At 48.2% G+C, this 27303-nt stretch overlaps 1 protein-coding gene across 3 annotated transcripts in view; it reads left to right on the forward strand.

Moving 5' to 3' along the window:
• The window catches only part of ZDHHC14 (zDHHC palmitoyltransferase 14), a 291747-nt gene that overhangs the window by 243334 nt on the left and 21110 nt on the right, over nucleotides 1-27303 (forward strand). For 2 of the 3 annotated variants that reach the window (XM_060616992.3, XM_060616993.3), the window contains exons 4-7: nucleotides 7523-7660; nucleotides 11100-11148; nucleotides 25104-25206; nucleotides 26320-26429. In XM_060616992.3, the coding sequence (XP_060472975.1) occupies nucleotides 7523-7660; nucleotides 11100-11148; nucleotides 25104-25206; nucleotides 26320-26429 (400 nt within the window). The remainder of the gene's footprint in view (nucleotides 1-7522; nucleotides 7661-11099; nucleotides 11149-25103; nucleotides 25207-26319; nucleotides 26430-27303) is intronic. The other variant, XM_060616995.3, reaches the window with a different exon arrangement.

The raw sequence follows: 27303 nt of genomic DNA on the forward strand, positions 1-27303 counted from the left end.
TGTCCATTGTCAACCCCCTCCCTTGATGCCCACAAAAACTCAGCGCTGTGCCAGATAATGGTGAAGCCAGAGCAGCGGTGGGAGGTGCAGGTGAGACCTTGGCAGGGACGCTTTGGCTTCCACATCACTGCCCAAGGTTATGTTAACCTGCATTGTAAACATTACAACGACTCTACATTCCCTAGTTGGTTTTACGTGAAAAGTTCTCATTTTTGAACAAATGGAGCTAAACCCTGTAGACTCTTAATTTATAGGACGTTGGCAAGGGTTCAAGACCGGAAAAATCCACGCGGGTACTAATAAAACACAGAGTCGTGTTGCATTTTATTTCACACCTCAAAGGGGTCTCGGGGCTTATCGAATTCCACTTTTTACATGTGAGGAAACTGAGTCCCCATGCAGAAGTGATATATTAATAACTTTAAGGCTGCAAAAGTAGTTAATATGATATCACAGATAGAATTCATTTTCAGAAAAGGAGGTAAGAAGAGTTGGGAGGGGATAGGAAACCTTCCCTGATACATCCCTTTGCCCCAAATAACCCCCAAGTGCCACCGTGTCAATGAATGTGTCAAATCTGTATGTCTCACAAGGAGTTTCTGCTTCTTCTGATTTTCACTTTGCTGCAAATGAGGTCATCCTTGCAGAGGTTGGGGTACTTCCTTCTGATTGAGGATAGGCCTCTCCAGACATGAGCTAGGTGTCCTCTGCATGGTTCAGGATGCCCTGAACCAAGTGCCAGTCCTGGGTGGCAGCGTTCCATTCTTATTCCCATTCCTGTGATCGGCGCGGGGGGGTGGGGTCAGGTGCCCACGTGTGCTGCTCTAGGAGGGAGGGGTCGGGTCCTCAGGCCCACCCAGCCCAGCCGGCAGAGCAGGAGACAGTAACAGGTGGTGGGTAAGGGTCCAGATGAACACCTGGATTCCAAGGCCAGCTTCTCACCTGCACCTTCTCATCTGTAAAATGGGCATAAGAGCATCAACCTTACCAGGTGGTCTGAGAAATAAATGACATAAGTCCCTGCAAGGACTCACTGAGGGTGGATAAAAGTGAGAGGAGGAGGTGGAGTGAGCGTGCCAGGCTGCTTTCCAGAAACCTAACCAGGCCTTGGACACACATATTTTAACTCGGATCTTACCAAAAGTTTAGAACAGCATGAATTATTTAGTGTCTAAGAATCACAGGGGAGCCATAAAGGCCGGGCGACAATACGTGCCGCTCTACCTCGGCATTCCTCATTTTAAAAAAGAAACAAAATGGGGCGCCTGGGTGGCTCAGTCAGTTAAGCGTCCGACTTCGGCTCAGGTCACGATCTCACGGTCCGTGAGTTCGAGCCCCGCGTCGGGCTCTGGGCTGATGGCTCGGAGCCTGGAGCCTGCTTCCGATTCCGTGTCTCCCTCTCTCTCTGCCCCTCCCCCGTTCATGCTCTGTCTCTCTCTGTCTCAAAAATAAATAAACTTTAAAAAAAAAAAAAAAAAGCTGCTGAGGATTCAACTCAGTTAAAGAAAAAAAAGAAACAAAAGATACCTCACAGGGCAAGATTTGTCCAATTGGGGAAGTTAAAAAAAAAAAAAGTGCTAGGTTTAAAGGAAAAATAATTTTCCATTCCGTACCTTTAACAACACTTACTTTAGATGTAGTAACATTTAAATGAGAAGTTTTTAATTTCAATTGCATAGTTACATCTATTATTTCACACGATTCTTGAGACACTGCTGGAGAAGGAAGTTAGGCTTGTTATTTCCCTTCTCCTGACCAAGCTGAGATGTGGCCCACCTAGAGCCCAGGACCACTGTCTGGAAAATGCAGACTTTTTGGGTCCGCTGCTGCCTGGCCTGAGGGTATGATTTTTCTCTACCTCTGGATCCCGTTCTTGAGGGCCTATAGTAGAGCCTGACTTTTAGGAGATTTTAAATTCTTAATGTTTCAAGCATTGTATTCCTTTCTCTGGCAACCTTCGAACACAGCTTTGGCAAATATTTTTTCTTTAATATTTCAGGGGACTTTTCTGTCCTGGTACAATTTTAATGCTTCTATTTTCCTTTTTTTAAGGGTCTTTTTCATACTCCATTTCTCCCCCAAATCTTCCTCTGGTCGGGGCTGAGGCATAGTCTCTGCTCAGAATCTGTGGCCCCTGATGGGTAGTCCCTCACTTTTCGTGGTGATTCCCTGGTCTATAAGGTGTGGGCATAGCACCTGGGGCTACTCTGGGGCTGTTGTCCAGGACAGATGACAGACGATGAAATAATAAAATACATAATCATGTAACATGCGGTCAGTGAATGGTACCTTTAATCATCATTAATAATATTATTGTTGGGGTGCCTGGGTGACTCAATCAGTTGAGCGTCCAACTCTTGATTTTGGCTCAGGTCATGATTCCAGGGTCATGAGATTGAGCCCCCCGTTGGGCTCCTCGCTGAGTGTGGAGCCTACTTGAGATTCTGTCTCTCTTCCTCTACCGCTCTCCCCTGCTCTCTCTGTTTAAAATTGATAATCATAATCATAACATTGTCATTATTATTTTGACTTTGGGGTTAACAAAATAAGACTTTTCTAAAGTGTGCCCCCACTGGCCATTTTAATGGAACCTTCTTTCCCCACTTAGATCTCAGGGCAGGTGACTTTTTGAAGTCAGCTTGCATCCCAAACATAGCATCTGGGTCTCCCTGTGGCATCCTGTGGAGCTTTTCATAAAACCACGTCTGCCTCCCACTGTTAGTGTAGAGGCCACTTCTTGCCATGAGCTGATTGACACTAAGAAGTATCCAGCGGGTGCTTTTAACCTCTGGTCAACAGCTTCCAACCCTCAGCCTTCTCTGAACTCATTCAAATTTCACAGACCCTGCCTTTTCCTCTGGTTGGCTCCCCAGCGATCTCCTCCTTGACCAGCATTTTCAGTGTCTGTTCCTGGCCACCAGGAGCAGCGACTACCCAGAAACCTACCAAAAGCGATTAAAGGCATCTCTTCCTTGGCTTGGTGCATGTTTGTTGAGTGTCTGCCAGGCAATTCGGGTGGCCAGAAATTGTCTCTTACCGCAAGGCTCACCAGGGGGAGGGGAGAACAGATCCACACAGGGTGGTGTGGTGCTAACAGGGCTGTGGGCAGGGCGCCCCCGCTGGCTACTCGGATCTCCAGTTACTTTACAGAACCTTCCAGGTTTATCAGCACCCCGCCCTGCCCCTGTGTTCCATTCCCCACCTCTGAAGCTGTTCCTGTGTGCGGCAAGACTGAGCACAGACCCACAAAACAGCATAGCATAGCCCAGGGAATAGCTCCTAGTGCTTTTTAAAGGAACTCTCCAGAAATGTAGCAGTGTAGAGGCCACTCCCTTCTGGCTGGGTCCGGACCTCAGAATCAAGGGATGTGGCAGAAAGTCCAAAGCGTTTTTTTTTAAAGAATCTCCCACAGCACCCCCCACTCCACCGCCAGTACATAGGACACCCGTTTAGTTTTTCCACGTGGAAAATCCACGAGATGACCTCTAATGATAGTCGTTCAAAATGTCTCCGATGTTGCAGATTCTTGCAAGTAGCTTTCCAGCTGCTGGGTCCCCCCTCCTCCTCCAGATGTTCTCCCTCTCGGCCAATTACTGCTTCATCCAGGTCCCCGGGAGCACGTCGTGCGCAGCTGTGGCCACTTCCTCTTGTCCCATCTCAGCCTGTCCCCAACTCTTGTCTGCTCTTCTCCCCTGGAAACTGAGTAACAGAAGCCTCCCCGCTCGGAACACCCCCAGGCCCCCGCTGAGCTCCTTCCACTCTGAGCTAGGGCGAGTGCGCTCAGAGCAGAGCCACGCGGGCTGGGGTGACACCTCTTGTCCTGCTTTTATCCTTGACCCATAAAGAGAGACTGTGCGCTTGCCAACATTGGTGAGAGAACAGATTGAGGTAGACATTCAGTTGGGTTTTCTCTGTTAGGAGTTCATTCCCAGAGTCTGAGGGGTATCTGGAGGCTGAAAACAAAGCAACCCATCAGATAAGATAAGGAACGCCTTGAAGCCATGGGGCGGTGGTGGTGTTTTCCTTCCTAGCACTTGACGCGGTGCTGGGCGCAGGAAAAATACTCAAGAAAGGCAGCGTGCATGTCGGAGCCAGGATCCTGGAGGCAGAGCAGGGCTTCTTCCCAGCCTTGGTACTCGTGAACTGTGTGACATTGGGCAACACGCTTGCTGGCTTGGATGTCCTTTTGGCAGTATGAGGGCTTATTCAGTCATTTGACAAATATTCATCAAAGGCCTAGAGTAGCGTTGGCAAACACGAACAAAAAATAGATGATTTTGGATAAACGTGGGGGTAGAGCTGACAGGACCTGTCGAAGGCAGTGCATGGCCATTTTGGTTGGCAGTTGAACGTTGGGAGAAAGAGAATTCACAGTGGTAGAGAATCCACAGAGGAGAGGAGAGGCCCAAGCTGAGCCCAGGGTGCAGCCCACCGCCAGAAGTCAGGCAGAGAGTGAAACTGAGCAAGGGGATGGGAGGAGGGCATGGCGGAGGGCATGGCATGGCGCAAGCGGCCATTGGACAGAGATGCCCACCGAGTCTTGGAGGCTCATTTACCGCCGTGTATTCAACACACACCAAGAAGGACGTGGAAAACGTTCAATAAAAGAATTTCACGGGGTGCCTACATTTCAATGGGATTTTTGTTAGCCTAGAAAGTTTTCAGTAAGACAAGTTTCCAAGTGGAAACTGCTTCCAGCTCAAGACTGCCAGGCCACCAGGCATTCACACCATTCCTGAGACATGACTGGTTTTGCAAGAAGCCTCCCAGACCCCATGAGCAAGGGTCTCATGCACACCATCTACCGTCTTCACTTCTCCAGTGGGTCTGCCTCCCTCAGCCGCTAGTAAACTTTCTAAGCGAAAAACAAAACAGCCGCCCGCCCCCACAGCCATGGTCGACAGTGGGTGGCCAAGACCCTTGTACTTCGACGGGGGTGTCCACAGTGTTAGTGACACCTCCCAAGCCTTAGTGTCTTCTGTGCTGATAGGCGACTTTTGCTTGAGTGAAGAGGCTGAATCCACATATTTTGGGTTTGGAGATCAGCTTTCGTAGCTGGGGTCAGAGATTCTGACCTAACATGTGCTCCTGTGCCCCCAAGCCTCCAATTCTCATTCCCATTTTCTGTGCCCATGGATAAAGAAGAGGCTTCTTGAAATGGCACAAAGTCTTGGGAAAATCTCACTGGTTCAGATTTTTTTCTCTCTTTTTGCCCTTCTTTGTGTAGATGTCTCCGGTACAGCCCGCATAGACCAGTGACTTGGGAGAACTGAGGTTGTTTTTACACAAGAGTTCACTTTTCCAGCTGTGTGGCTTGGCGACACGTGTCATCACATGATGTGGTCCAGCAACAGGCATTACTTACCTCACGTGCCAGCCTCTGGTGACAGGCCATCGGGCTGTCACCAGACCAGTGAGGTCTGAAATTTCTCTCCGGGTCCCCTGCTCAGACTGGCTGTTTGTCGTTCGCACCACTGGCAGACAAGCATGACTCTTAGGGCTCCTCTGCCACCACTGTCCCCAGGTGTCCTTGCACCCTTCTCAAGAAGCAAGCTTGTAGGAAACATAAAATAGAAGATGAGTGATTTGTGACAGGTGACCAGAAAGAAAGGCAACACCGCCTTGCCTGACTTTGGTCGGTTTACTTACATGGTCACACCTGATGTGCGCCTCTCTGTGTGTATTTTTAAAATGTTAAGCGTCTGACTTCGGCTCAGGTCGTGTGGGTTTGTGGGTTTGAGCCCTGCATCGGGCTCTGTGCCGACAGCTCAGATTCTGTGCTTTGCGTTCTGTGTCTCCCCCTCTCTCTCTGCCCCTCCCCCCCCAAACAAAATGGATCCACATTAAAATAAACAAACAAATAAATAAATAAAACACATAGGGATTTAAAATATGAAAATTGAATAGAAGTTAAGCTTGGGAAAGACCCCGTGTAGAAAGCTAACTCATCCCCCCTGGTGTTTTCGGCCCCCCTGGCAGCAGGCGGTCAGATCAGGGTGTGTTAGGAGGGCACTCTGGATAGTCCTTTGGATGGAAAACCAGCCGAGGGGTAGAGAAAAGAGAAGCACTTGGCCATTACTTGCAGGGGGAAGGACGAGTCACAACCTCATTTCAGACGTTGTGTGAAATTCCCGAGGTGAGAAGACGCGGGTCTGTACGTAGGGAACCGGGGGTGACGGTGCGGAAGTGCCCAGTCCCAGCACTTGGGCACTTGTGGGGTGCCCTCGGGTTCTAGCTCTACTGATTCTGAGCTGTGTGGCCCCACACGAGCAGCCTTCCCTCTCTCTAGGCCTCCGTTGGCTCCCCTGTAAATTAGGGCAGCATCATTTTCCTCCTAAAATGGCTCAAGGCCAGAGGTATCAAGGTATGTGACTTCTCTTAACAAACCACAAAACACTGTGTACTTTGTAAAAAGGCTTTCCCAGACATTACTTAACCCCACAAGGACTCTATAAAAGCATCTCCGTTTCACAGGTAACTTAGCCGAGAACTGTGGACTGAAAGACGTGGTGTCTTACCGTGCGCATGAAGACCACGGTTTTTAAAATACCAATTTTCCTGCAACTATTGAAAGAGTGGAGGCATTTCCTTGGGAGACCGTTGTCATGGGAGGAGAGAACAAGAGACAATCCCTCTGTCCTGTCCTGGGACAGGCCCCCTGGACAGGGACCTCCGTCTACAGCCGCTGACGAGAGACGCGTCACTCAGTACCACACGTGCGTGCCCACACGCAAGCACGCACGCAAACACGTGACGAGAGAGGTGCTCACTCGGTCCCACGCACAGACACACACGTGTGCACGCACAGACATGCGCGCAAGCGAGGGGCCGAGCCCAGGCCCTGCCCAGCCCAGCACTTAACAGCCATCCTGAGGGAAGGCTGTTCTGTGAACCTAAAAAGCCTGCTGGTACAAAACAGGGAAATCGTCCCTTTTCTAATTGTCACGAGAACTTGAGCGCCTGTTTCTTCAAGTTGTTGTGTGAGAAGGATGCATGTTCCTTGTGCTTTCAAACCAGCTAAGTTCCGTTGAAAGAATGATTCTGTGCTTCAACTGTCTGCATGTTAAGCATTTCTCTGAGCAGTGGATTTGGAAATGCACAGTGTGGTAGGGTTTTGAACAACACAGGCTGGAACTCCGTGGGGCCGCTTATACGTGGGTATTTCCCCATAAACACAGCACAGCACCGTGAATGTATTTTCTTTTCCTTCTGATTTTCTGTATGACATTTTCTTTCTGCTAGCTCACTTTATTGTACGAATACAGCATATAGTGCATAGAACGTATAAAATATGTGTTGATCGACTGTGTAGGTGATCGCTAAGGCTTCCAGTCGACCGTGGGCTATTACGGTTAAGTTTCTGGGGGGTCAGAGTTAGATGGGGTTTTCGGCCATGTGCCCCCACACCGTTCAAGGACCAACTGCGTCGTCAGAGTATTGGGTAGCAGGGAGAGTTTCCGTCAAGTAAAAAGACATTTTATTAACTGATTTCCGTATTTTTTTTTTCTGCCTCTCATTTCAGAACGGTTTGATCACCACTGTCCCTGGGTAGGCAACTGTGTGGGGAAAAGAAACTACAGATTTTTTTATATGTTTATTTTATCTCTGTCTTTTCTGACAGTCTTTATACTTGCATTCGTTATCACCCACGTCATTCTTCGTAAGTATGCTGGCGAAATCAGATTACGTATGTAACCATTTGCCTGACTTTGGTTTTCGGATTTAATTTTGATTTAATATTTTGATCATTTCGGGCTTTCTCTTTCTTCTCTTTCCCCTCTTCCTGGACCTCTCCTCACTTCCACTGCCCCCTTTTGTGTTTCTCCCCTTTCTCCTCCCCTGCCCTCCCCTCCTTTCCTCCACCCCTGTCACCCCTCCCTCCCTGTCACCCTCCTTGACCTCCCCGGCTGCCCTTCTCCCTGCCCTCTCTCCCTTGTTCCTTCTACTCCCCATTCCTGATCCTTCCGGCCACAGCTGCCTGAACGCCCCAGATCAGGCTGTCTTTCACTTATAAGACTTTTTCCTTGATACACTTGCCCCTGCTGCAACCTCAGTGACCTCACTTTCTCTTTTGCTAAGGGATTCCCTGAAAGAATCATTCCCACATTTTGCACAAAGGATAACGGGCTGCAATGATAACCATCAAATAGTAGTTTTGTTTGTTTTTAACATGATACTGGCTTAAGTGAGAACAGTCACCATCCCTAGAAAACAATGTCTGAGGCTGAAGACTGGGTTTTCTAACACACACACACACACACACACACACACACACACACACACACTAAAAATATACAGTTGAAAAGATTTTCAGTTACCTGCTAAACATTAGTAAATCCCTGGCATATGAAGGAAGCAACATTATTAAAACTGAGATTGGGATATTAACGATTTTAATGTGTATTTGCCTAAGCAAATGACGTTTCTCATTTCCCATTCTGAAGGTCATGACTTTGAATTTCTTTGCTCTCTTGGTTATCCACTTTCCAACAACAGGGAATGATGAGAAGGAAGTTAATTGGCTTTGAACTATAAACTTAAGCCTCTAACTTCCATTACAGTGCCCATTAGCAACATGAGAGACCAGCGTTGCCTCTGGTCCACATTCCTGAAGTACAGCCATCCGTTAGCAAGTGCAAAGCTTCCTCCTGCAGTGTGTCCCTCACTGTGTGAACACAAGCCCACTTTCTTCCCCGGGCAGCAGCACTGATACCACAGATGACATGTGCCCAGGCTGAAGTTGGAAATGCATATCCCCTGCCGCTCGTTGGGTCGGGTTTGGTGCAGCCCAAGGTAGGGAGGGCATAGAAAATTTCGCATGGAAACATCGGTCATGATTGGACCTTACATGGAATCTCCTAAGTTTTCATGGCATTTTAAAACGTAGGTCCCGTTCTTTTTGGCTGAAATCCCTTCATCTGAATGTGACCCAAGTTTGTAATCTATGCTTGAGAGCCATAACTTGGGTGGGATCCCAAGAAGAGAATTAAGGTTTATTAGAGGTCTTTTCCACCCTACCTGGGAAGGGTGTTAATGGTGGCCCTTTGCTCTCTATTTGCAGAGTTGAAAATGGCAAAAATGTAGCCAGGGTCCTATCTGCTTATTAATAGGCAAAAGAACCAGAGACAAGAAACTGTGGTTTACACAACTCGAGAAGAAATAAGTGCTGATAGTTGCAGCACATTTATGACCTAAAAAATAGTATTCAAACTTGACATTTTTATATCATCTTTAGCAACTTCAGAATGCTTTCATATGTGTATTACTGAAGTGTATTTATGGCCTTGCCCTTACATCTGGGTATCAAGGGCCAGTTTTCGCTTGCTCACCTGCACACGTGAACTCTGGGAACACACACTCACACACACACTGTGAAGCCGGCCACCTGGCAGGAGGGTGGTGTACATTTAGGTACACCCACCACAGTGAGGTACATTTCACTTTCGTCTTCCCTAAAGGTTTACTCACCCCAGATCCAGCCAAATAGAGTTTGCTGGTCTACGACCATACCACCCTGAACGCGCTGATCTGGGAAGCTAAGCAGGGTCTGGCCTGGTTAGTACTTAGATGGGAGAAAATGGAGTTTGCTGTAGTTTATGCTTTAAATATTGTTAATCCCATTCTCCACAAAAAAAAAAAAAGCATTCAGAATTTACCTGCTTGCAAATTACCTGAGTGTGTTGAACAAAAGCAAATAAAGATTATTCTCTCCCCTTGTTCTATACCCCCCAACAAATCCCCCTGAACAACCCCACCCGCCCCCAACTTGGCTTGGCACTCCATGCTCTAAGGAAGGGCAGATTTTTACGTGACTCCCATGATCCCCTAAGATTATGAAAACATTGGCAAAGGCAGAGCACTGTCACCTGAGTTCTCCCTGCCAGGTAATGGGGCTCCGAAGGGAGGTTGGGGGAGAATCCTGTTGTAGCAAAGATTCTGGGGAACCTGATGGCTGGACTTCCTTGTTGAGAAGGGAAGGTTTGGAAAAGCAAGCCAGTTTGGGGTCAGTAGGGAAAGAGAAGTCATTTCTTTTAGGATCTTCCTTTTGCCTCAATTGAGATGGTGTTTTCTCTAGGATCTGCCCCAGCCCACGTGCTGGCTTTGCCCCACTGGCCTAGCGGAGATGGAAGAAGAAGCCTTAAGCTCTCCTTCTTCATTTTCCTGCTCTTGGCACATCCTTGTGCCTCCGCAGTGGACTGTGGGGAACACAGCACAGAGGGAGGAAATGGGGCCTCGAGGATGAATTTGGAGCCACCCCACCCTCAGCCTTCCCTCCTACACAGAGGCGTCCAGGACCCTGCCTCTAACTGCCCCCTGCAGCCGCAGCAGAGATAACACAGTGTCTGTCCTCCCTGTGCCTCTCGTCTCTGCCCCGGGCCAGATGATGTCCCCAAAACACATGGCTTCACGCAGCACAGCAGGGACCCAGCATCACCACTCCGAGATGGGAGCACCAAGACTTCCTCCCCCATGGGCATTTATGTTTAAAAACCATGATGTCAACACGTACAATAAAAACTGCTTCTTGTCGGATACATCTTTACTCAAGTCCCTAAAGAAATGTTTTTTTTTGCACACACAATTCATGTTAAAATGTCTTCAAGCCTAAAGGAGTCAGTAATAAACTCCAACGTTATGAGTTTGTTTACTCTGGGTGCAGAGAAAGACGTCTTTTGTACGCAGCCTGGTTTATAGGATGCCCCAGGTCAAAAGTTAACAAACTTTGGAAAAACAGTCTTTCATAAAAGAAGAGGAAAAAATAGCATACAGTATTCTGTTTTCCTATTAAAATGAGGAAAACAAAGGAGTAATCAGAACTATAATTTATGGGAAAGGACGCAGGCATCCATCTGCTTTTATTGAAAAAATATCCTGCAGATGTCGGGCCTAATTATGAATCTGCCATTTTCTGGTTGAATAACTGTGGTGGAATCTCAGTCCCCGATCAGTATGCTGGTGCTGTAGCACAACAAAATATAATTATTTAATTGATCTTTAGACACCTATTATGTTCATGTAGATGAGGGAGCTTTCCGCATAAAGGCTGTTTTTCTGGAGGTGAATGTGTGAATACTAAATTTTGGTTTCATTTCCCACAGGTTCACAACAGACAGGATTCCTAAATGCTCTTAAGGACAGTCCTGCGAGATATCCTTTCTGGTTGTTCTGTTTTTCACAATGCTACCGTGTTCAGTATTGGACTGACCTCCTCAACTACCTCATCGTCTGTGCCCTGGCTTTTCTTCTCGGAACTCGTACTTTCTTGCCTTCTGTAAATCCTCCAAAAAACTCCCCGTATTCACTTGCATGCGTTGTGGTGTCTGAATGCTTGAACCTCAAAGTGACTCATTTAGCTCTGTTTAAATCAAAGCGCTTTTTAGCTAGAAAGCCAAGTGTAAATTCTTGCCCACCCCAGGAACCTGCACTGATATGTATTAAGTCAGGTTGGTTTGGGTAGAAGGAGGGCTGCAAGGTCCAGTCCACCTCATTTTGATCAGGAGGTGGTCCCTGCAGTGTATTTATAGATGCCTGTGTGTGGGTTGCCTTCTTGGTACGCAGTCACCAGATGGGAATCCTCTGACCCTCTATATGGATTCCATCTGGGAATCTCCTTGGGCGCCCCTCCAGACGGTCTGGATGACCTATATTATTTCCGGGAACAGAACACCTTTTCGCAGTCTTGAATGGACTAAAGGTGGTCAATCTCAGGCCATTCAGATTAATCCCGTCCTGCCAAACAGTATATATGGGCGTGTACCACGCTTATTTTGAACTTCTTGAAAGAGAAATATTCACCCATGATGCGCTCGAATGGGCTCCCCGCCTCACCCATCCCCCTAAGTTTCACATTCATTGTTGTAGCGCTGGCCCACTGGACCCATTGACCTGGCTCCATCTGGGACCCAGCTCCCTTTCTTCTTCACATAAGCAAGTAGACTGGACTTGAACTTCTCAGTACTCCCAAAAGTAATCTTCATCTTGTGGTAGAGAATTCTTAAACAATGAATGAAGAACTTGATGAAGATGTATGTATCATGTACAGCATTTAGTTAGTAAGATAAGCTGGCTCACGTCCCTGGGAACTGGTGTGTGGGTGGTGGTAGTGTTATTAAGATAGAACTGACAACAAATGTGGTCTTATAGATATTTGCATAATATAAAGTATCTCCTTTTTGGTGCCTCTGTGTTCATAGGCAACATAGAACGTTGGTTGCAAGTACAGATCCTATAGTCGACTAATCTCTTAAAAGGGGGACAGGCGACATATGGAAGATATACAAAGGGGGCTTGGGTCCTGTCTTCTATTAAGGATCTGGGAAGCAAGAGTTAGCTAGAAGTTATCCAGAAGGAAAGGTGGTCCTGAGAATGAAATTTTCAGTGTTTGTGGCTGCTAAGAACAGGTCTCATGAGAAATGTCTCTCTTCATCCCTGTCCCCAGTCCTGCCAGGGTGACACCCTCCACCATCATCTCCTCCATGCCCTTCTATTTTCAAGGCCTGTTGCTTTGGCATATCTTACAGTCAAGCCTTGTCTTTTCTTCCCAGAAGAAGAGGCTTATCTGTCTTTCAGGAAGTTGGTTACATCATGAAAACACGCTGGTCATGTTAAGTTTAATACATGCACCTTAGACCGGAACCAAGGTCTGGGCTGCCAGCTGGAATGCTTTCTGAAGCCTCGAGAGTGTGGCAACCTGAGCCACCTCCCCTCCTCTGTCCCTGGCACCTGTGACCATTCTGACCCCTGGATGTCTGTGCAGAATGCATGTGGAGCACTTCAGACAATGAGAGGTATCAGTGACAGGGACCCCACTCGGTGGGGAGGGGAGGCAAAAGCCCACCTGAGACCTGGGGGGTTTCAGCTGCCCCATTCCTTGGGGCCTGCAGGCTCCCTCCTGCCCCATGTGGCTCTCCTGGGTGCCACCTTTGGGCACAGTGGTCCCCTCTCTAGCAGACAGCATGCACCTCTTGTGTGTGGTTTGTGCTGTTGGGTCTTCGTGGCACCTGCTACAGGCCTCCCAGCTCGTGGATCTTATCATCTCCCAACCCCAGAAAGAGTCACAAGGAAGGACCAGGTTGTGGGTCCTGGATTCCTGCTGCCTCACGATGAATGAGGTCATTTCTTTTAAATGAAGTCTGAGGTCATTTCTTTTAACGCTTTTGTGTCTCAAGTTTTTGACCTGCGAGAGTCAAGCATTATGTACTTGACATGCTATGGTGACGACCAATTATATGGGATATCAGCGAGAACACCCGACACCAAAGCATCGTCTGCACGCATGGCAGGAGCGATTTCATAGAAGCTTCTTTTTGTGGCAATATGTGCAACGGGCGGGCTCTGCTAGAACCTTCTTTTAGAGCACACATGTCTGCTCATTCTCATGATTTGGCTGTGCCCATAGTGTGTATAATCAAGAGCACTGTGTTCCCCAGGAAGGGGAACAGACAAACGTTGCTGGTAGAAAGGGTAGCATGCTGACTTTGCTGGAGAAACTATTCGCATGGAAAGGAGAGGAAAGCGAGAAATGCCCCTACTAGGTTCAGAGCAGATTTTAGCTTGTTTTCCCCCAAAATATCATCCTCAGGTAGAGGTGAAGAGTTTTCGGGAGGGCCCAGGTCGTGAAAACTCCCAAGCATCTCAGCCGCTGCCTTTCCAAATGGTGTTGTCACCTCTAGGTGCGGAGGTTTTCCCTTGGTGGGTGTTACCGGGCGCGTTCTCCACGTTCAGGAGCTTGGCAGCCACGTGGCCCAGTCAGAGCCAGTGGGGGTGACAGCTGGCTCTGGATGCGAGTCAGGCCCCTTACAGTGGCCAGACACGCCTGCAGGGCATCCTGCCTCCTCCAGGCCACAGCCTTTCGTAACAGGCTCCAGCTTGTACCAGGCTGTATTTTAGAGGCTTAGAGCAACACAAATTTACTGTTTCGCAGTTTTGTGGGTCGGAAGTCCAGCAGGCTTGGCTCATTTCTGCTCTGGGTCCCGCAGTGCTGAAATCAAGGTGTCAGCCTGGACTCTCGTCCGGAGGCTCCAGAGAGAATCCTCTTTCAGGCTCATACGGGTGGTTGACCGAGTTCCCAGGGCATAGGACTGAGGTCCCGTCTCCTTGCTCTGTTCTCTGATTCATGACTTCCTTGCTCTTCTAAGCCAGCAATTGTGGGTCAGGTCCCTCCCACACTTTGAAGCCCTCCCGCCTCCCTTCCGCCCATCTCTCTGACCTCAGCCAGAAAAGCTCTCTGTTTTTTAAGAGTGGCTGCACCCTGAGAATTCAGGATTATCTTCCCATCGCAGGGTCCATGACCTGCAGTCTGCAACTCCCTTGTGCCATGTCGGTAATGTATTCGGAGCTGCCAGAGATTAGGACATCTCTAGGGAGGCCACTGCTCTGTTGGCCCCACAGGCCTTTGGGGAGGAGGTACCCTGGAGTCAGGCACTCAAGTACAGGTGGATTTGAGAGGTTTCTCTCTTACACCCGTCCATGCAGCTCACTAGCAGTACAGCTCAGCTCTGAGTCTATGTCTGTCCTCCCTTCCCTTTCCTCCCTTTGTGTCACTCTAGGACAGAGGTTGGAGACAAAAATTAACAGGTTAGTGTATATGTATACAGACCCACACACACGCATATATCTATATATACATATGTGATGTGGTGTGTATGTGTGTGTGTGTGTGTGTGTGTGTGTGTGTGTGTATCCTCTCCTGAGGTCAGGTTTTATGGCACCTCTTGATCCACTGTCATTTTGAGCTCCTGCCTGTTAAAAGGTGACCTAAAGCTGAAGCCAGAATATCCCAGGGTAGCTACCACAGCTGATATAAAGATTGTCTGATAAACCCCCTCCCTCCCATTTCTCTCCCAGAGAAAATCAGGCACCAAGAGCAGGACTCCGGAGAAATCTGACAGCACAGAAGCCCATGGGGAAGAGATGGGCAGGGAAGGGATAGGGGCAGTCTGAGCAGCAATCCCAACTTCGATCTTTATTCTTTCTGGAAGTAGTGGAGAATTTCAGGAACATCAGACGTACCCACACTAAGACGTGAGGTCCTGGGTTTTTTTTTTTAATTCCACAGAACAGAAATTGTTTCATGTGCCACCGAACACTCCTCCCCCAATCGGTATGACTACTTACAGGCTCTCTGTGCTGACAGCGTCTTTTCTAAGTACATGCTTTGCAGAAGAATCCCTCCTTCTATCGAGTGGGTCAATAAAGAAGTGTTGAGGTCTGATGATGTATCAGGAATCTGTATTCCAGAAGAAAAAGTATGCTTCAGGTTCTATGAGGTTGTGATGTGTTTTTGAAAAAATACTGAGTTCTGGTTACTAGTGATAATGTATATATGATGAATAAGGCCGGATCCCATCAGGATGCCTGTTTGGTACTGTGGGCTCCTGCCTTTCCTGTGGACACCTGTGTGGCTCTGGAAGGGGCACCGGGATGGCCAGGGAGGTGCTTCTGAGGGACAGCTTTCAGCTCACTAAGAAAGACGTGCTCACCACTGGGGCAGCTCAGAAACAGCATGGCCAGGGGAAGCGATGAGATCACAGGCCCTAGGGGTGGTCAAAAAGAGGACGGACCATGCCTCCCTACATGGTTCTAGCATCAGATAATGTTATGACCTCCAAGCCTCCTTCCACTGCTGAGGCCCTGGGAGTCTCTTTGGAGGTGGTTGATTTCTGATGGATGAAACTGATCCGTGACATTTCACACTCATGACAACTGCTCTCTGGCCGATGGCAGCGTGGCTCACAGCTCGTCCTCTCCAGACCTACAGTCTCTGTGGGGCAAGAGTCTATACGGCACCAAGCTCTTAAGACAAGAGGAGGTTTTCTGGCAAACTGCCTGAGCACAGGACCGGAGTCCATTGTAGCCTCTGCACATGACCTGCTGACTGTTCTCGGGCAAGAGGATAACTTAAATTTATAATTTTTCAGTGGCCTCCAATCTGGTCTCCTGACCATGATATGAAAATATTTTGATGAGAAATCAGGGTCCAGGCAAAAGTTTCTCACAGATTTACTGTGAGAAATATCCAACTGAAAGCAATGTCGTTGATGAAATGAGAGAGATCAGAAACACAAAAGGCTATTTAACAACCGATGGAGGCACCTTATCTATCGGAAGCACTGCCAGGAGCAACAGAAACCCTGACATACCAGAAGCTCTTCATCGAGCCCACCAGCAGGACCACAGGAGAAAGGAATCAAGCAGCTCAGCCAATGAGAAGCGGGAGGCACCCGTCAGTAAGGACGGGATGGCATCTTGTTTGAGTGCGGCAAAGCCAAGAGGTGGGGGAAGAGGAGGAGGAGGAGGGGGAGGAGAGGAGGACGGATGGGTAGAGCCAGTAGGCTCGCTGGTGGCACTTAGCAGGTCCCTTCCCAGCCCACAGTGCAGCCCTGCTCACATCAGGGAGGCTAAGGATGCTGCCTGGGCCTCGGATGCCCTGGCCAGCCTTCCTTCCGGTTCCCTCTTTACCCCCCAGTGGCCTGAGGCCACTTCCTCCCTCTCATCTCTGCCCCAGAGAAGCAGAGGCAGTGGCGTGGCTGGGTGCTATGGACTCTCAGGAGCCGCCCCCCCACCCCTTCCCCAGGGAGAGATGGAAGGTGAGTCTTCTCCACGAAGAAAGGCACTGGGTCTTCGCACAGCCAGGCAGTTTCCAAAGGACGAGGTCCACTTGGCATCTGTTTCTTCCAAGATCATTTGACGCAATACCCACTCCGTGCAAATTCTGCCCGGGTTACAAAGTCAAGAAGGAACCACCGGCCCAGACCTTTGAAGCACATTCTATCAAAGGGGGCAGGCAGAGCAGCGAGGGTGGACAGAATGATTCACTCATCTCCTCAATGAACATCTGACGGTGCCGAGACCTGGTGTATGACTCTGAGTTCTAAAAAGCAGAGTAAGTCTTACGTGGCATAAAACATCATGGAGAGCTTGAGGTGGGGGTGAGGGTCCAGAAGGGCATCTTGCACGGAAATCAGGAAAGGCTTTGGCAGGTAGCGTTTGCATAGGGCTTGGAAAGATTGGGGAAGAAGTCCTAAAACTGGAGACATGGAGGGGAGAGATCCCAGGCAGGACCAACAGCCTGAGCAGGGCCTGGTGATACGCAGCATGTGTCAGGGAAGAGCAGCCCATCTGTAGGGCCAGACCTGGGCTTGTGTTCATTGATTCCTTCAGCAGGGTTTGCAAGGCTCCGGCAGCTCGGCCGTGCTCCCAGTCAGCAGGCCCTCCGCCCTAACGGTACAAGCACACAGATGCACTTTCGACTCATACACACGGCGGGCATAGCGGGAGGGGAGCCATGATAGCTAAGCCGTGGTTGGGGGGGGGGGGGCGGGGGGTCAAGAGTGACTGCTCCCAGGAAGGGAAAGGCCCTGACAGCATTGTATACCAGTCAGCCTTCCTGCCCAGGACGCTGGGGAACCAGCTTAGATTTCTGGCAGGTGAATGACATCACCAGAGCCTTTCTGTCGTGGTTGTTGTGTTCTTAAGAGTACTCATTTGCAGCAGGGAACACAAGGAAGGGGTGAGGCGATGTGTGCAGGGGAAAGGCCCCCGGAATTGAGATGGGTGATAAGGGGACAGCTGAGCAGGTAAGCAATCAAATCAGTGCTGCTGGGAGGGAGGAGGGAGAGTCAGAGCCAGTTCGGAGGGCTCAGCCCTGGGGACCCAGGGGAGGGAAGGCACAGTGGAAAGGGGAGAGAGCTAGCATAGGTTAAAAATGAGTCCTATTTGAAATACACGCGCAGCACCTAAGAGTTGACCCCCCAGGAACCCCCACGTGAAGCTAGAGTAACTTCACGGTCCTCTGCAGTTCCTTGCATGAAAGGCGGAAAGAGGAACAAGTCATGAGCCTGCGGTGACAACATTACAGCCTCAGAGGACATGGCACTGGTCACGCAGAGCCAGGAGAGCCACGTGGCCTCGCCTCCAGCTCACCAGCGGATCTGCAGGTGGAAGTCCCCGCAGGGGTCCCCGCAGGAACCGGGCCACCATGGCCAGCAGCATCCTCGAGGAGGAGCCAGAGAGGAGAAGCCCTGCGATCAACAGTCGTCACGATGAAACGGCATTAACATCCAATTAAAAGGATTACAGTCATTTTTAATCATGACTTATTGTTCGGCGCTCCCAAATGAAGAGTTTTCAGTGGTTGCTAAATCAAATGGTAATTGATTCTACGTGTGTGGAGGCTCTCGCCAGAAAGCCTTTTTATCCCCAATTTGCATTCATTTCGAGGCACGCTGTCTGAAAGGCACCGACGGCCTAATGGGCACGGTTCTGTTTTAATGGAATTTGGTAGAAGGCTCGGATTTGGCTCGATGCCCTCAGAAAGGAGGGACACTGTACTGCCCGTTGGAAAATTCATGACGGCGGCACAGGCCTTTGCTAGACTCAGCTTATAGGGCCCTTCTGTCCCGATGTCTGTGGATCCTCAGGGGGACCCCAGGAAATAGGTAGGACAGGTGTCCATCGGTCCCTTACAGCTGAGCCTGCGCTGAAGCGTCAGATGACCCCAATTTACACTCAGCCGTGTTGCCAGAACTGGAGCCCAGATCTCCTTACCGCCAGCCCCTCTCTCCGGGCAGGGAATTGACACTCTTTCCCACTGCCCCTAACCGGTCTGTCTGAGGGAGTGCGTGAAGAATAAGCATCAGATTACATCTCACGGGGTCACAGAATGGGGGAGGAGGTTGTTGGGTTTTTTTTAAATCACTCAGGTACTGGAAGAACATAACTCTCGTAAAAAATTTCAAAGAGAAACGTAAAAGAAGCACTGCTCTCGACCCTTCCTCTGTCGTTCTGTGGGAATCCTTGTCAGTTTTCACGGGTCTTTCCAGACGGTATTCGAAGGGTTTGAATACGTATGTGTCTGCACACCATTGCAGGGACTGTTTCTACCTAAGGATTGTTTTCTTTGTATTCTTCAGCGGTTTGATTTTTAGCTGTTTCCTGAAGGTATTTCCATGTCAGCATATGGATCTACTTCATTTTTTTTTTCAGCTGCTTTATAGAGTTTCAGAACACAATCTATACTATATTTTTCTGTTGATGAATACTTAGATTTCTTAATTGTTTTATTGCTTAAAAAATGAGGTGGCGGGCCATCTTGCACGTATGTCTTTGTGCACAAGTGTTAGTATTTCTCCAGAATTGACAACTAAATGTGGAATCACTGAAAGTTAAGCATATTTTTAAAAATTTTTTGAAGTTTATTTTTTGAGCGAGCGAGCATGAATGGGGGGAGGGGCAAAAGGAGAGGGAGAGAGAGAATTCCAAGCAGGCTCTGTGACGTCAGCACAGAGCCCCATGGGGGGGCTCCAAACTCACGAACTGTCAGATCATGACCTGAGCTGAAATCGAGAGTCAGGCGCTTAACCAACTGAGCCACCCAGGTGCCCCTCCAAGCATATTTTTTAATATTTATTTATTTTTTTGAGAGAGAGAGAGAGAGAGAGAGAGAGAAAGAGGAATGAGTGGGGGAGGGACAGAGGGGGAGAGAAGCAGGCTCAGCCATGTTAGCATAGAGCCTAATGCTGAGCTCGAACTCATGAACCATGAAATCATGACCTGAGCCAAAGTCGTCTGATGCTTAACCAACTGAGGCGCACACTGAGCCACCCAGGTGGCTGGAAAATTAAGCATCTTTTAAATGTTGACTGACATGCCACATTGTCCCCTAAAGAGATTGTACTGACTCGTTCTCCCGTTTCCCCACACCTTCATCCATATTGGATGTTACAGGTGCTGTGACTTTGGCCAATTTGATGGGGGGGAAATTCATTGGTTTAATTTCCATTTTCTGGATAATAATCAGCTTGTGCTTATTTTCATTTTTGTTGACATTTTTTTTTCATGACCACAATGTGCCAGCTCATAATCTCTGTCCATTTTGTAATCAGGTTGTTTGTTCTTTTCCTATTAACATGTTCTTTATTCTTAATAATAACCATTTAATATCTCTTGCCAATATTTTTCTCCCAACCTGTCACCTTTTAAGTTGACTTCTTTAATACAAAAAAAAAATGCTTAACTTTTAACAAAATCCATCTACAAATCAGATACTACATGGCTCCTAGATTTTGTGTCTTATATCTGAACCCCAAAACTATAGGCATATGTCCTTTATTTCCCTCTAATACCTTTACATTTTATTTCTTCAGTTTGGCACAGTAATTTATCTGTAATCTACGTGTGTGTGTGTGTGTGTGTGTGTGTGTGTGTGGTGAGCTAAAGTTCTCACTTTGTTTTTCCCAAATGCTTAGTGAAGTGTCCCAGTGCTGTTCACTGTTCACTTCTGGCAGTTCTCAAACTTTTAGGTCTCAGGATCTCTTAACACTCTTAAACATTATTGAGGACTCAAGGAACTTTTGTTTAGGTAGATTATATATATGTCTAGAGGTCATGTTTGAAACTACAACTGAGAAATGTCTAAAACACAGAATGCACAAGTACTTTCCCTATTATGATGGGAGTGAGGCCCATCCCAAAGCCTTCAGATGAAGCCCCTGAATGACAGAAGCAGTTAAACTGGGAAGTAATGTCTTGGCATTGATTGGGAAATAGCTCTGACCTGGGAGTTTCCCTGAAAGGATCTCGGGGACCCCAAAGGCCCACGGGCCACACTTTGAGAGTCGCCAGTGTATTCTTTCACCCAAATTTGAAATGCCTTCTGTAGCCCTCGTGCCCACAGGTCTGTTTCAGACTCTGTGTTTTGTTTACTAAAGGTGTCCTCCCATCCCCCAACCCAAGAGTTGTTTTTTTTTCAAGTTTTCTTACCCATTCTTGCACGTTTTCTCTTCCTGATATTTTAGAGTCAGTTTTTAATTCCTTTTTAAAATTCCGGAATTTTGATTGGAATTACAGTGACTTCATAGATTTGGGAGAACTGCACATCTTTATTTCCTGGTATAAAAGAATATGGGGAAAAGGATTTGAGAGACTGAAAGATGATGGTCACATGATCCACACCGAAGGGTCTCCCGTGACTTTCCATTGTCAAAGTGTCTATCATGTAAATTACCAGCTTGACCCCTCTGGGCCTCATCTTCCTCCTTGTAAAATTAAGGGATTAAGATAAATTAGGACTTTTTAACTTGAGGTCCATGTGTATCTATGGAAAGGTGTCAGGAGAGTTTCTAAAACTCCTGAAATCAGAAGAAAAAAAATGTGCGTGCATTTTTTTTTTCTGAGAAAAGAGTGGGAACTCAGAAAGGTTAGAAATCTTTGGTTCCATGATCTCTCACCTTTTATGATTTTCCAAACACTGAAATGCCCTCACCATTCTGTCCAACGTTCTTCCCTTGTGTCTGCAAGGCCTTCTCGCCTCACTTACCTTCCCAAGGGCAAACAGATCCCTTAGGGCAGGAAGTGAGTCCCTCCCCCCTCTCCTGTCCTAAGTACAGGGCTGGCTGCACAGAAGGGCACCCAGCAGGCACTTCTGGGATCCCACGGAGACTCAGCGGAGGGCTGTTTGCCCATCAGCATTTTTCAAAGTCTTTTTCATTTCCACAGTCATCTAGTGAGTACCTCAAAGTGCGACATCTTGGGGTAGAACTTAAACTAATGCCACACCCCTGGCCAAAAAAGGGCTCACTGTCTTCTTGGGGGTTGGAGGGAGAAGGAGGCTGGCAGTGGTAACTGCTATAATTTTGAACCATCTCTGATACAGTAACACCCAACTGCTTATTAAATTGGCTCTTAGTCGAGTTGGTGTATGTCTTCCTCATTTCCTCTTTTAAAAATATCAGTAAATGGCTTTTTTTTTAATTTTTTTTAATGTTTATTTATTTTTGATACAGAGAGAGACAGACCATGAACGGGGGAGGGGCAGAGAGAGAGGGAGACACAGAATCAGAAGCAGGCTCCAGGCTCTGAGCCATCAGCCCAGAGCCTGACGCGGGGCTCGAACTCACGGACCGCGAGATCGTGACCTGAGCTGAAGTCGGACGCCCAACCGACTGAGCCACCCAGGCGCCCCAGTAAATGGCTTTTGATACACTTATGAAAAATTTATATTAATCTTATTATGGCATAGATATTTTCAACATCTGGCTCTGGAGTCAGTGAGGGGATGTGTTGTTCAAATATTTGTTCCCCAGCCTGAGAGGGAATTTGGAGGGGGAGTGGTCTACTTAGGCTGCCAAAGGGTCACAAATCCCTGACAAAAAGAGGATCCCCATCTTCCCCCGCAGGGGCTGTGGTCAGCCCAGAGCCATGGGAATGTCAGCAGGAATAGGAAAGGAACCAGCCCAGGGCTTTTCTCTTGTCCTGGCACAGCCACACGTTCAGGGCTCCATTTCCAGCTCTGCTGTTTCTCAAGCAAAGTACTTACCTGCTTTCTGCCTCAGTTTCCCTGTTGGGTAAGTGGGAATCACACTTCACCCTGGGTCACTGAGGATTAAGTGAGTTAATCCATAGGCAGCCTTTGGAGTACTACCTGATGCCTAGCCAGAGACACCAGCCATTGTTATGAATGATGATGACGGTTCCTTAAGACATGCTGTGGGGGGCTCCACTGTGAGGGGCAAGGGAAAGAGGGCTGCGTCTTGCATTTTGCCTTGAATTCGTGTCATTTTGACACAGCTGTGAGCTAACAATCTGCTAATTATAAAATGTCTCTAAAGCGCATGAGATATTAATATAGAGATCTGCTAGTTTATTTTTGGACCTATAAGCCTTTAAAATCCCATGTCCTCTGGTAACAACGCCTCCTTTGGGGAGTAAAAATTTTAAGTGGCATTGCAAAGGGAAGAGCCACCAGAAAATGGGCTGTGCCGCTTTAAATGCTGTGATCCTCCCTCACGTGGACATGCCAGGTCTTATATGGTTCACGCATATGAATTTGTGTGTATTTTGACATCATCATCATTCTACCTGGACTGTAAACTTTTGGTGACACAGAAGCATTTCTGAGATGGAGGTCTGGCTCTTCGTGCGTTATTCAGCAAATAAATCTTTTGCTTTCATTCTTTATTCTCTTTCCTACCCTGATCATTTCTTGCTTCCGTTTCACGTGTCCCTTCCTCTTTGATCTATTTCTTGTCTTTTCCTTCCAGCCTGTGGAGGTTCACTGCCAGTGTCACCCGACTTTCCGCAACCCACTTCTCCTTGACTCAGTCTTCCCGCTGCTTACCTCCATCATTTCCCCCGGGACTCCACTCCACCCACGTGGTTTGCCTCCCCAGTCTGCCCCCGGGGCGGGGGGATGATCAGAAGAGGGGCACCTGTGAGCCTCACCTGTGAGAAGGCCGTTGAGAATGAGACCATTCGTGTGTCCCCACATGTACCTGAGGCCTCCCCTCTTAACCATTGGCCCACCTGATAACTCTGGGGTTCCAAGGCAGACCTAGCTTGGGATCTGCTTCTCTGCATCTCTCTCTTACTCCACAGATCCTCCCTACATGTCGGAACTTACCTGCTTTTCCATAATAACCACCTGGTTCTCCTCTTCTCGAGATGTAGCTACTCCTCCCTTTTTTCCGACTCCTGCCTCCGACTCCTTTTTTTCGACTTTTTTTTTTTTTTTTTCGACTCCTGCCTCCACGAGGAATGGGCAGGGCCCATGGTGGGCAGCGTGTGTTGGCATCTGTCTGACTCTGGGTGTGCTGGGCTGTTTTCGTCTTAGCTAGCTGGCAGAGGTACATTCTTCTCCTCCTCAGATGTCCATTTAAGTTCAGGGTAGTGCTTTTCTGAAGGCTTGCGGTTTCTAGAAGCTTAAGCCTCAGAAGAGCAGAGCATTCTTCTGCTTCTCCAAGAGCAGGGCCAGTGGTCTGTCCTGATGTTGAAAGTCAGTCGGTCAACAGGCAAGAGCCCATTCATTTCTCCCGTTTTGTATTTCGCCCCACATGCCCGGACAGTGGCATTTGTTAATAATGGCATGGCAGATTATGGCGCTGCACTGAATACTGTATTCATTGCTCTGGTCTAAAGATGAATTATATCCAGTCCTGAAAAAAAAAAAATCAATGGTGATGTATTGCAGCGTGATCTATGGCTTCTACCCTTGAGAGCATCAGGAAAGCCTGGGTGTTTACTTTCTCCAGCCTGTAACTTCTTGATGGGGGATGGATGGTGTATATTTAAACTCCCAGACCTGTGAGGAATATTTTTTCCCCAGAGAAACATCTATATCTTGTAAATGGAATTTTATAAACATTTGTGGAACAGAAAAATTCTCTAGTCCTTGGAAATTGCCACACTCTGGGTTGATTTATCTCATCTGTTGAAGAATACCACACTTTTTATCCTCTGGTTGTAGCACATTTTGTGGAGCTCGGGATGTGCCATCACTCAATGACTGATTAAGCATCCACGTTTCCTAGTTGCCCATCAAAGAGCTGAAAATAGCCTTGGGTGTTGGGGTGGGCTAAGGTGTTGGCAAAGAGTCCTCTAAGTAAAAATACCCCTCACCCTGACGCCACTCTGAGAAATGCCCCTGCTGGTCCAGAAGCCCACCCATAGGTGGGGGCAGGCAGCCACCAGTGGGTGAAAGGATCATCCAGGCAGAGAGAAAGCCGTGAAGGTGAGCCCTGCCCAGGCTACAGCTGCCGGTGGCCGGCCCTGCTCACAATTGTCAACTACTGTTGTGTGACGGTTCATTCGGCCTCAACATCAAGTTGGAGGACAAACCTGTTGATGTGATAGTGCCCAGCGTTCAGAAGCTGAGATTAGAGTCTGAGACTGCAGTGATGTTCATGTTCAATGTCGCGACCTTTCCTAGCAGGCCTGGGCCGCTGCCAACGCCAGCCAGCGTGCTTCCGGCTTTGCTGTCACAGTCATTGGCTGCACAGTGAGCCACAGGAAAAGGCCAAGGGCAGGTGGGGAGGATGGTCAGAGGAACTGTCCACCGTGAAACAGTAAACAGGTAATGTTCGGGGAGCCCACTGGTCGTTGACTGAGCACGATTGGGGTGAATCAGAAGGAGAGAGGGGCACAGTGCTGGACCTGAAGGGTCCCCCTCTGGTTAGGGACAAAGCTAGATAGATTCAGAGGCCTCAGTGAGCGTCTGTGGGTTTCCCATCTGAATCTTACATCATCCTGGTTCCGCAGGCACCCTGAGAACTTACCCCGCTTCCACCCCCACCCCCACCCCGTTCTTCTCCTTGACCCCAGGCCACTGTGCTGGAGGCCGTGGTGTGCTTCTTCTCTGTCTGGTCTATCGTCGGCCTCTCGGGTTTCCACACATACCTGATCAGCTCCAACCAGACGACAAATGAAGATGTGAGTTCCCAGCGGTCTGGGGGGTGGGTGTGTGCGTCTGCGTCCGGGGGGGGGGGGGGGGGACAGGAGAGAGGAGCTCAGGGGCCAAGGCCTTGCACATATTCCATTCCAGGTATGAGCCTCTGGGAGCAAACAATGTGCAGGGGAAGCATTTTCCTAGGGTCTCCATGATTTCCAGTGGGGAATCTCTAACCTGTCTTACTTTCTGACCACATCAGTTAGATACTAAGGTCAGCTGAGAGACCCCCATCTCCAAACTCTGAGGGAGGGGCTTATTGTCTATTCCTTCCTCTTCAGTAGTTTTGTGAGCAACCTGTCATACCTCCTCTGGAGGAGAGACCACATCCAGCTGATATCTCAGGGTGGATGAATCTGCCTTTCACATTTAACACTTTTGGAGGGGACCGCCCCCACCCAGAATTTAATTTTTTGTCCAGGATTATCTGCCTTTACTGAATGCAGATGGAGAGGAGGTATAAAAACAGAAAACATAATGTTGGAAATGTTCTTCATAAGCCTGGTCCTCTTTGCTCCAAATATTTAGACTCTGACAGAAATGTCTGTTAGTACAGGAATTAAATGTCTCAGAATCAGTCAGGTTGCCTTAAAGGCTTGGGAAAATCGGTACCGAGGAGATACATGAGTTAAGAGAATTGTAATTGAGTTATTTGTATTTGGCAACTATGGATATTAGAATCGGTGGGCTTATTTTGGTAACATTGTGAGGCTGAATTCAGACTATAAATGGGTAGTTACGGGAGCCGTGTTAACTCTTTCGGCTACCATTTGTTTAATTACTGGTTAGCACGCCAACTGTATGAAACAAATCTCCGCTGGCTTATGTGAGCTGACCTTTGGGTACCGTGTTGTAGGAACAAGAGATTATTGTCCCCAAAGAATGTTACTTTCTCCCTAGTCTGACCTGCTGTCTGGGGATATGTCCAAGTTTGAGGTAAATGCCAGTTTTCCTTGAGAAAAGTCTCTCGGTTTTCTCCCTGTGAAGAAATGAGTAAAGATGGTTTACGTTCTTGATGAGTTTCTCGTGACCCCATTCGCCTAAACTGTGGCATCAATATGAAGGATGTTGTATCATTCGCTGTCCTTTTCTTTCAGATTAAAGGATCTTGGTCAAATAAAAGAGGTAAAGAAAATTACAATCCCTACAGCTATGGAAATATCTTTACAAATTGCTGTGTTGCCCTGTGTGGGCCCATCTCTCCAAGGTAAGAGTCAGAAAGGATCACGTTCTCTAACAGAGCTCAGGAAAGCCAACAGCACAGGCCTCCGGCACAGGCCTCGCGAGCTGGAGACCTGGCCACAAAACCCACTGTCACCTTTGGTCACACCCCCTATATGACCGCTGCTCAGTGGTCTGCTCTGTGTCAGGGAGACACGGCCTTAGTGAAGTGGAGATACGGCTGTCTCTTGTGTTGTTCCTGCCCTCTTTTTGGTTCTTTCACTGAATTTGTGTCAAGGTTGGGGAAAATCTCCTAAGGATCCAAATAGGAAAACTGAGGCACGTGACTCCAATTAATTACTGAGTCATCTTGAGCATCTGTGACGAGCAGAGAGCTGTGGTCAGCTTAGTAGGGGGACCGGGACACAACGTGGGAAGCAGGTAGAAAACCTGTAGAAGGAGGTGCTAAGAGCTGAGTCATACAGGATGTACATGCTAAAATAGCTCAACAGGACAGAGCGGAGTGGGCTGAAGCAGCGCGTATTATGGCAATGGCAACATGACCACACTGACGATGGCAGTGGCTGACACTGAATAGTGTTAGGTCTGCTCTAGGTGCTTTATATGTATCAGCCTTTATTCACTGTTTTACGTTTTTTTTAAATAATTTTTTAAGTTTATTTTTTTTTTTTTGAGAGACAGAGAGACACAGAGAGAAAGGAAGTGTGTGTGCACAAGTCGGAGAGGGGCAGAGAGACGGGGAGAGAATCCCAAGCAGGCTCTGCACTGTTAGCACAGAGCCCAATGCGGGGCTCGAACTCACGAGATCATGACCTGAGCGGAAATCCAGAGTCAGATGCTTAACCGACTGGGCCACCCAGGCACCCCTGTGTCAGCTTTTAACACCTCCCTCTGTGCCG

The sequence above is a fragment of the Panthera onca genome, chromosome B2, assembly GCF_046562875.1.
Source record: "Panthera onca isolate mPanOnc1 chromosome B2, mPanOnc1 haplotype 2, whole genome shotgun sequence".
NCBI classification, from domain to species: domain Eukaryota; kingdom Metazoa; phylum Chordata; class Mammalia; order Carnivora; family Felidae; genus Panthera; species Panthera onca.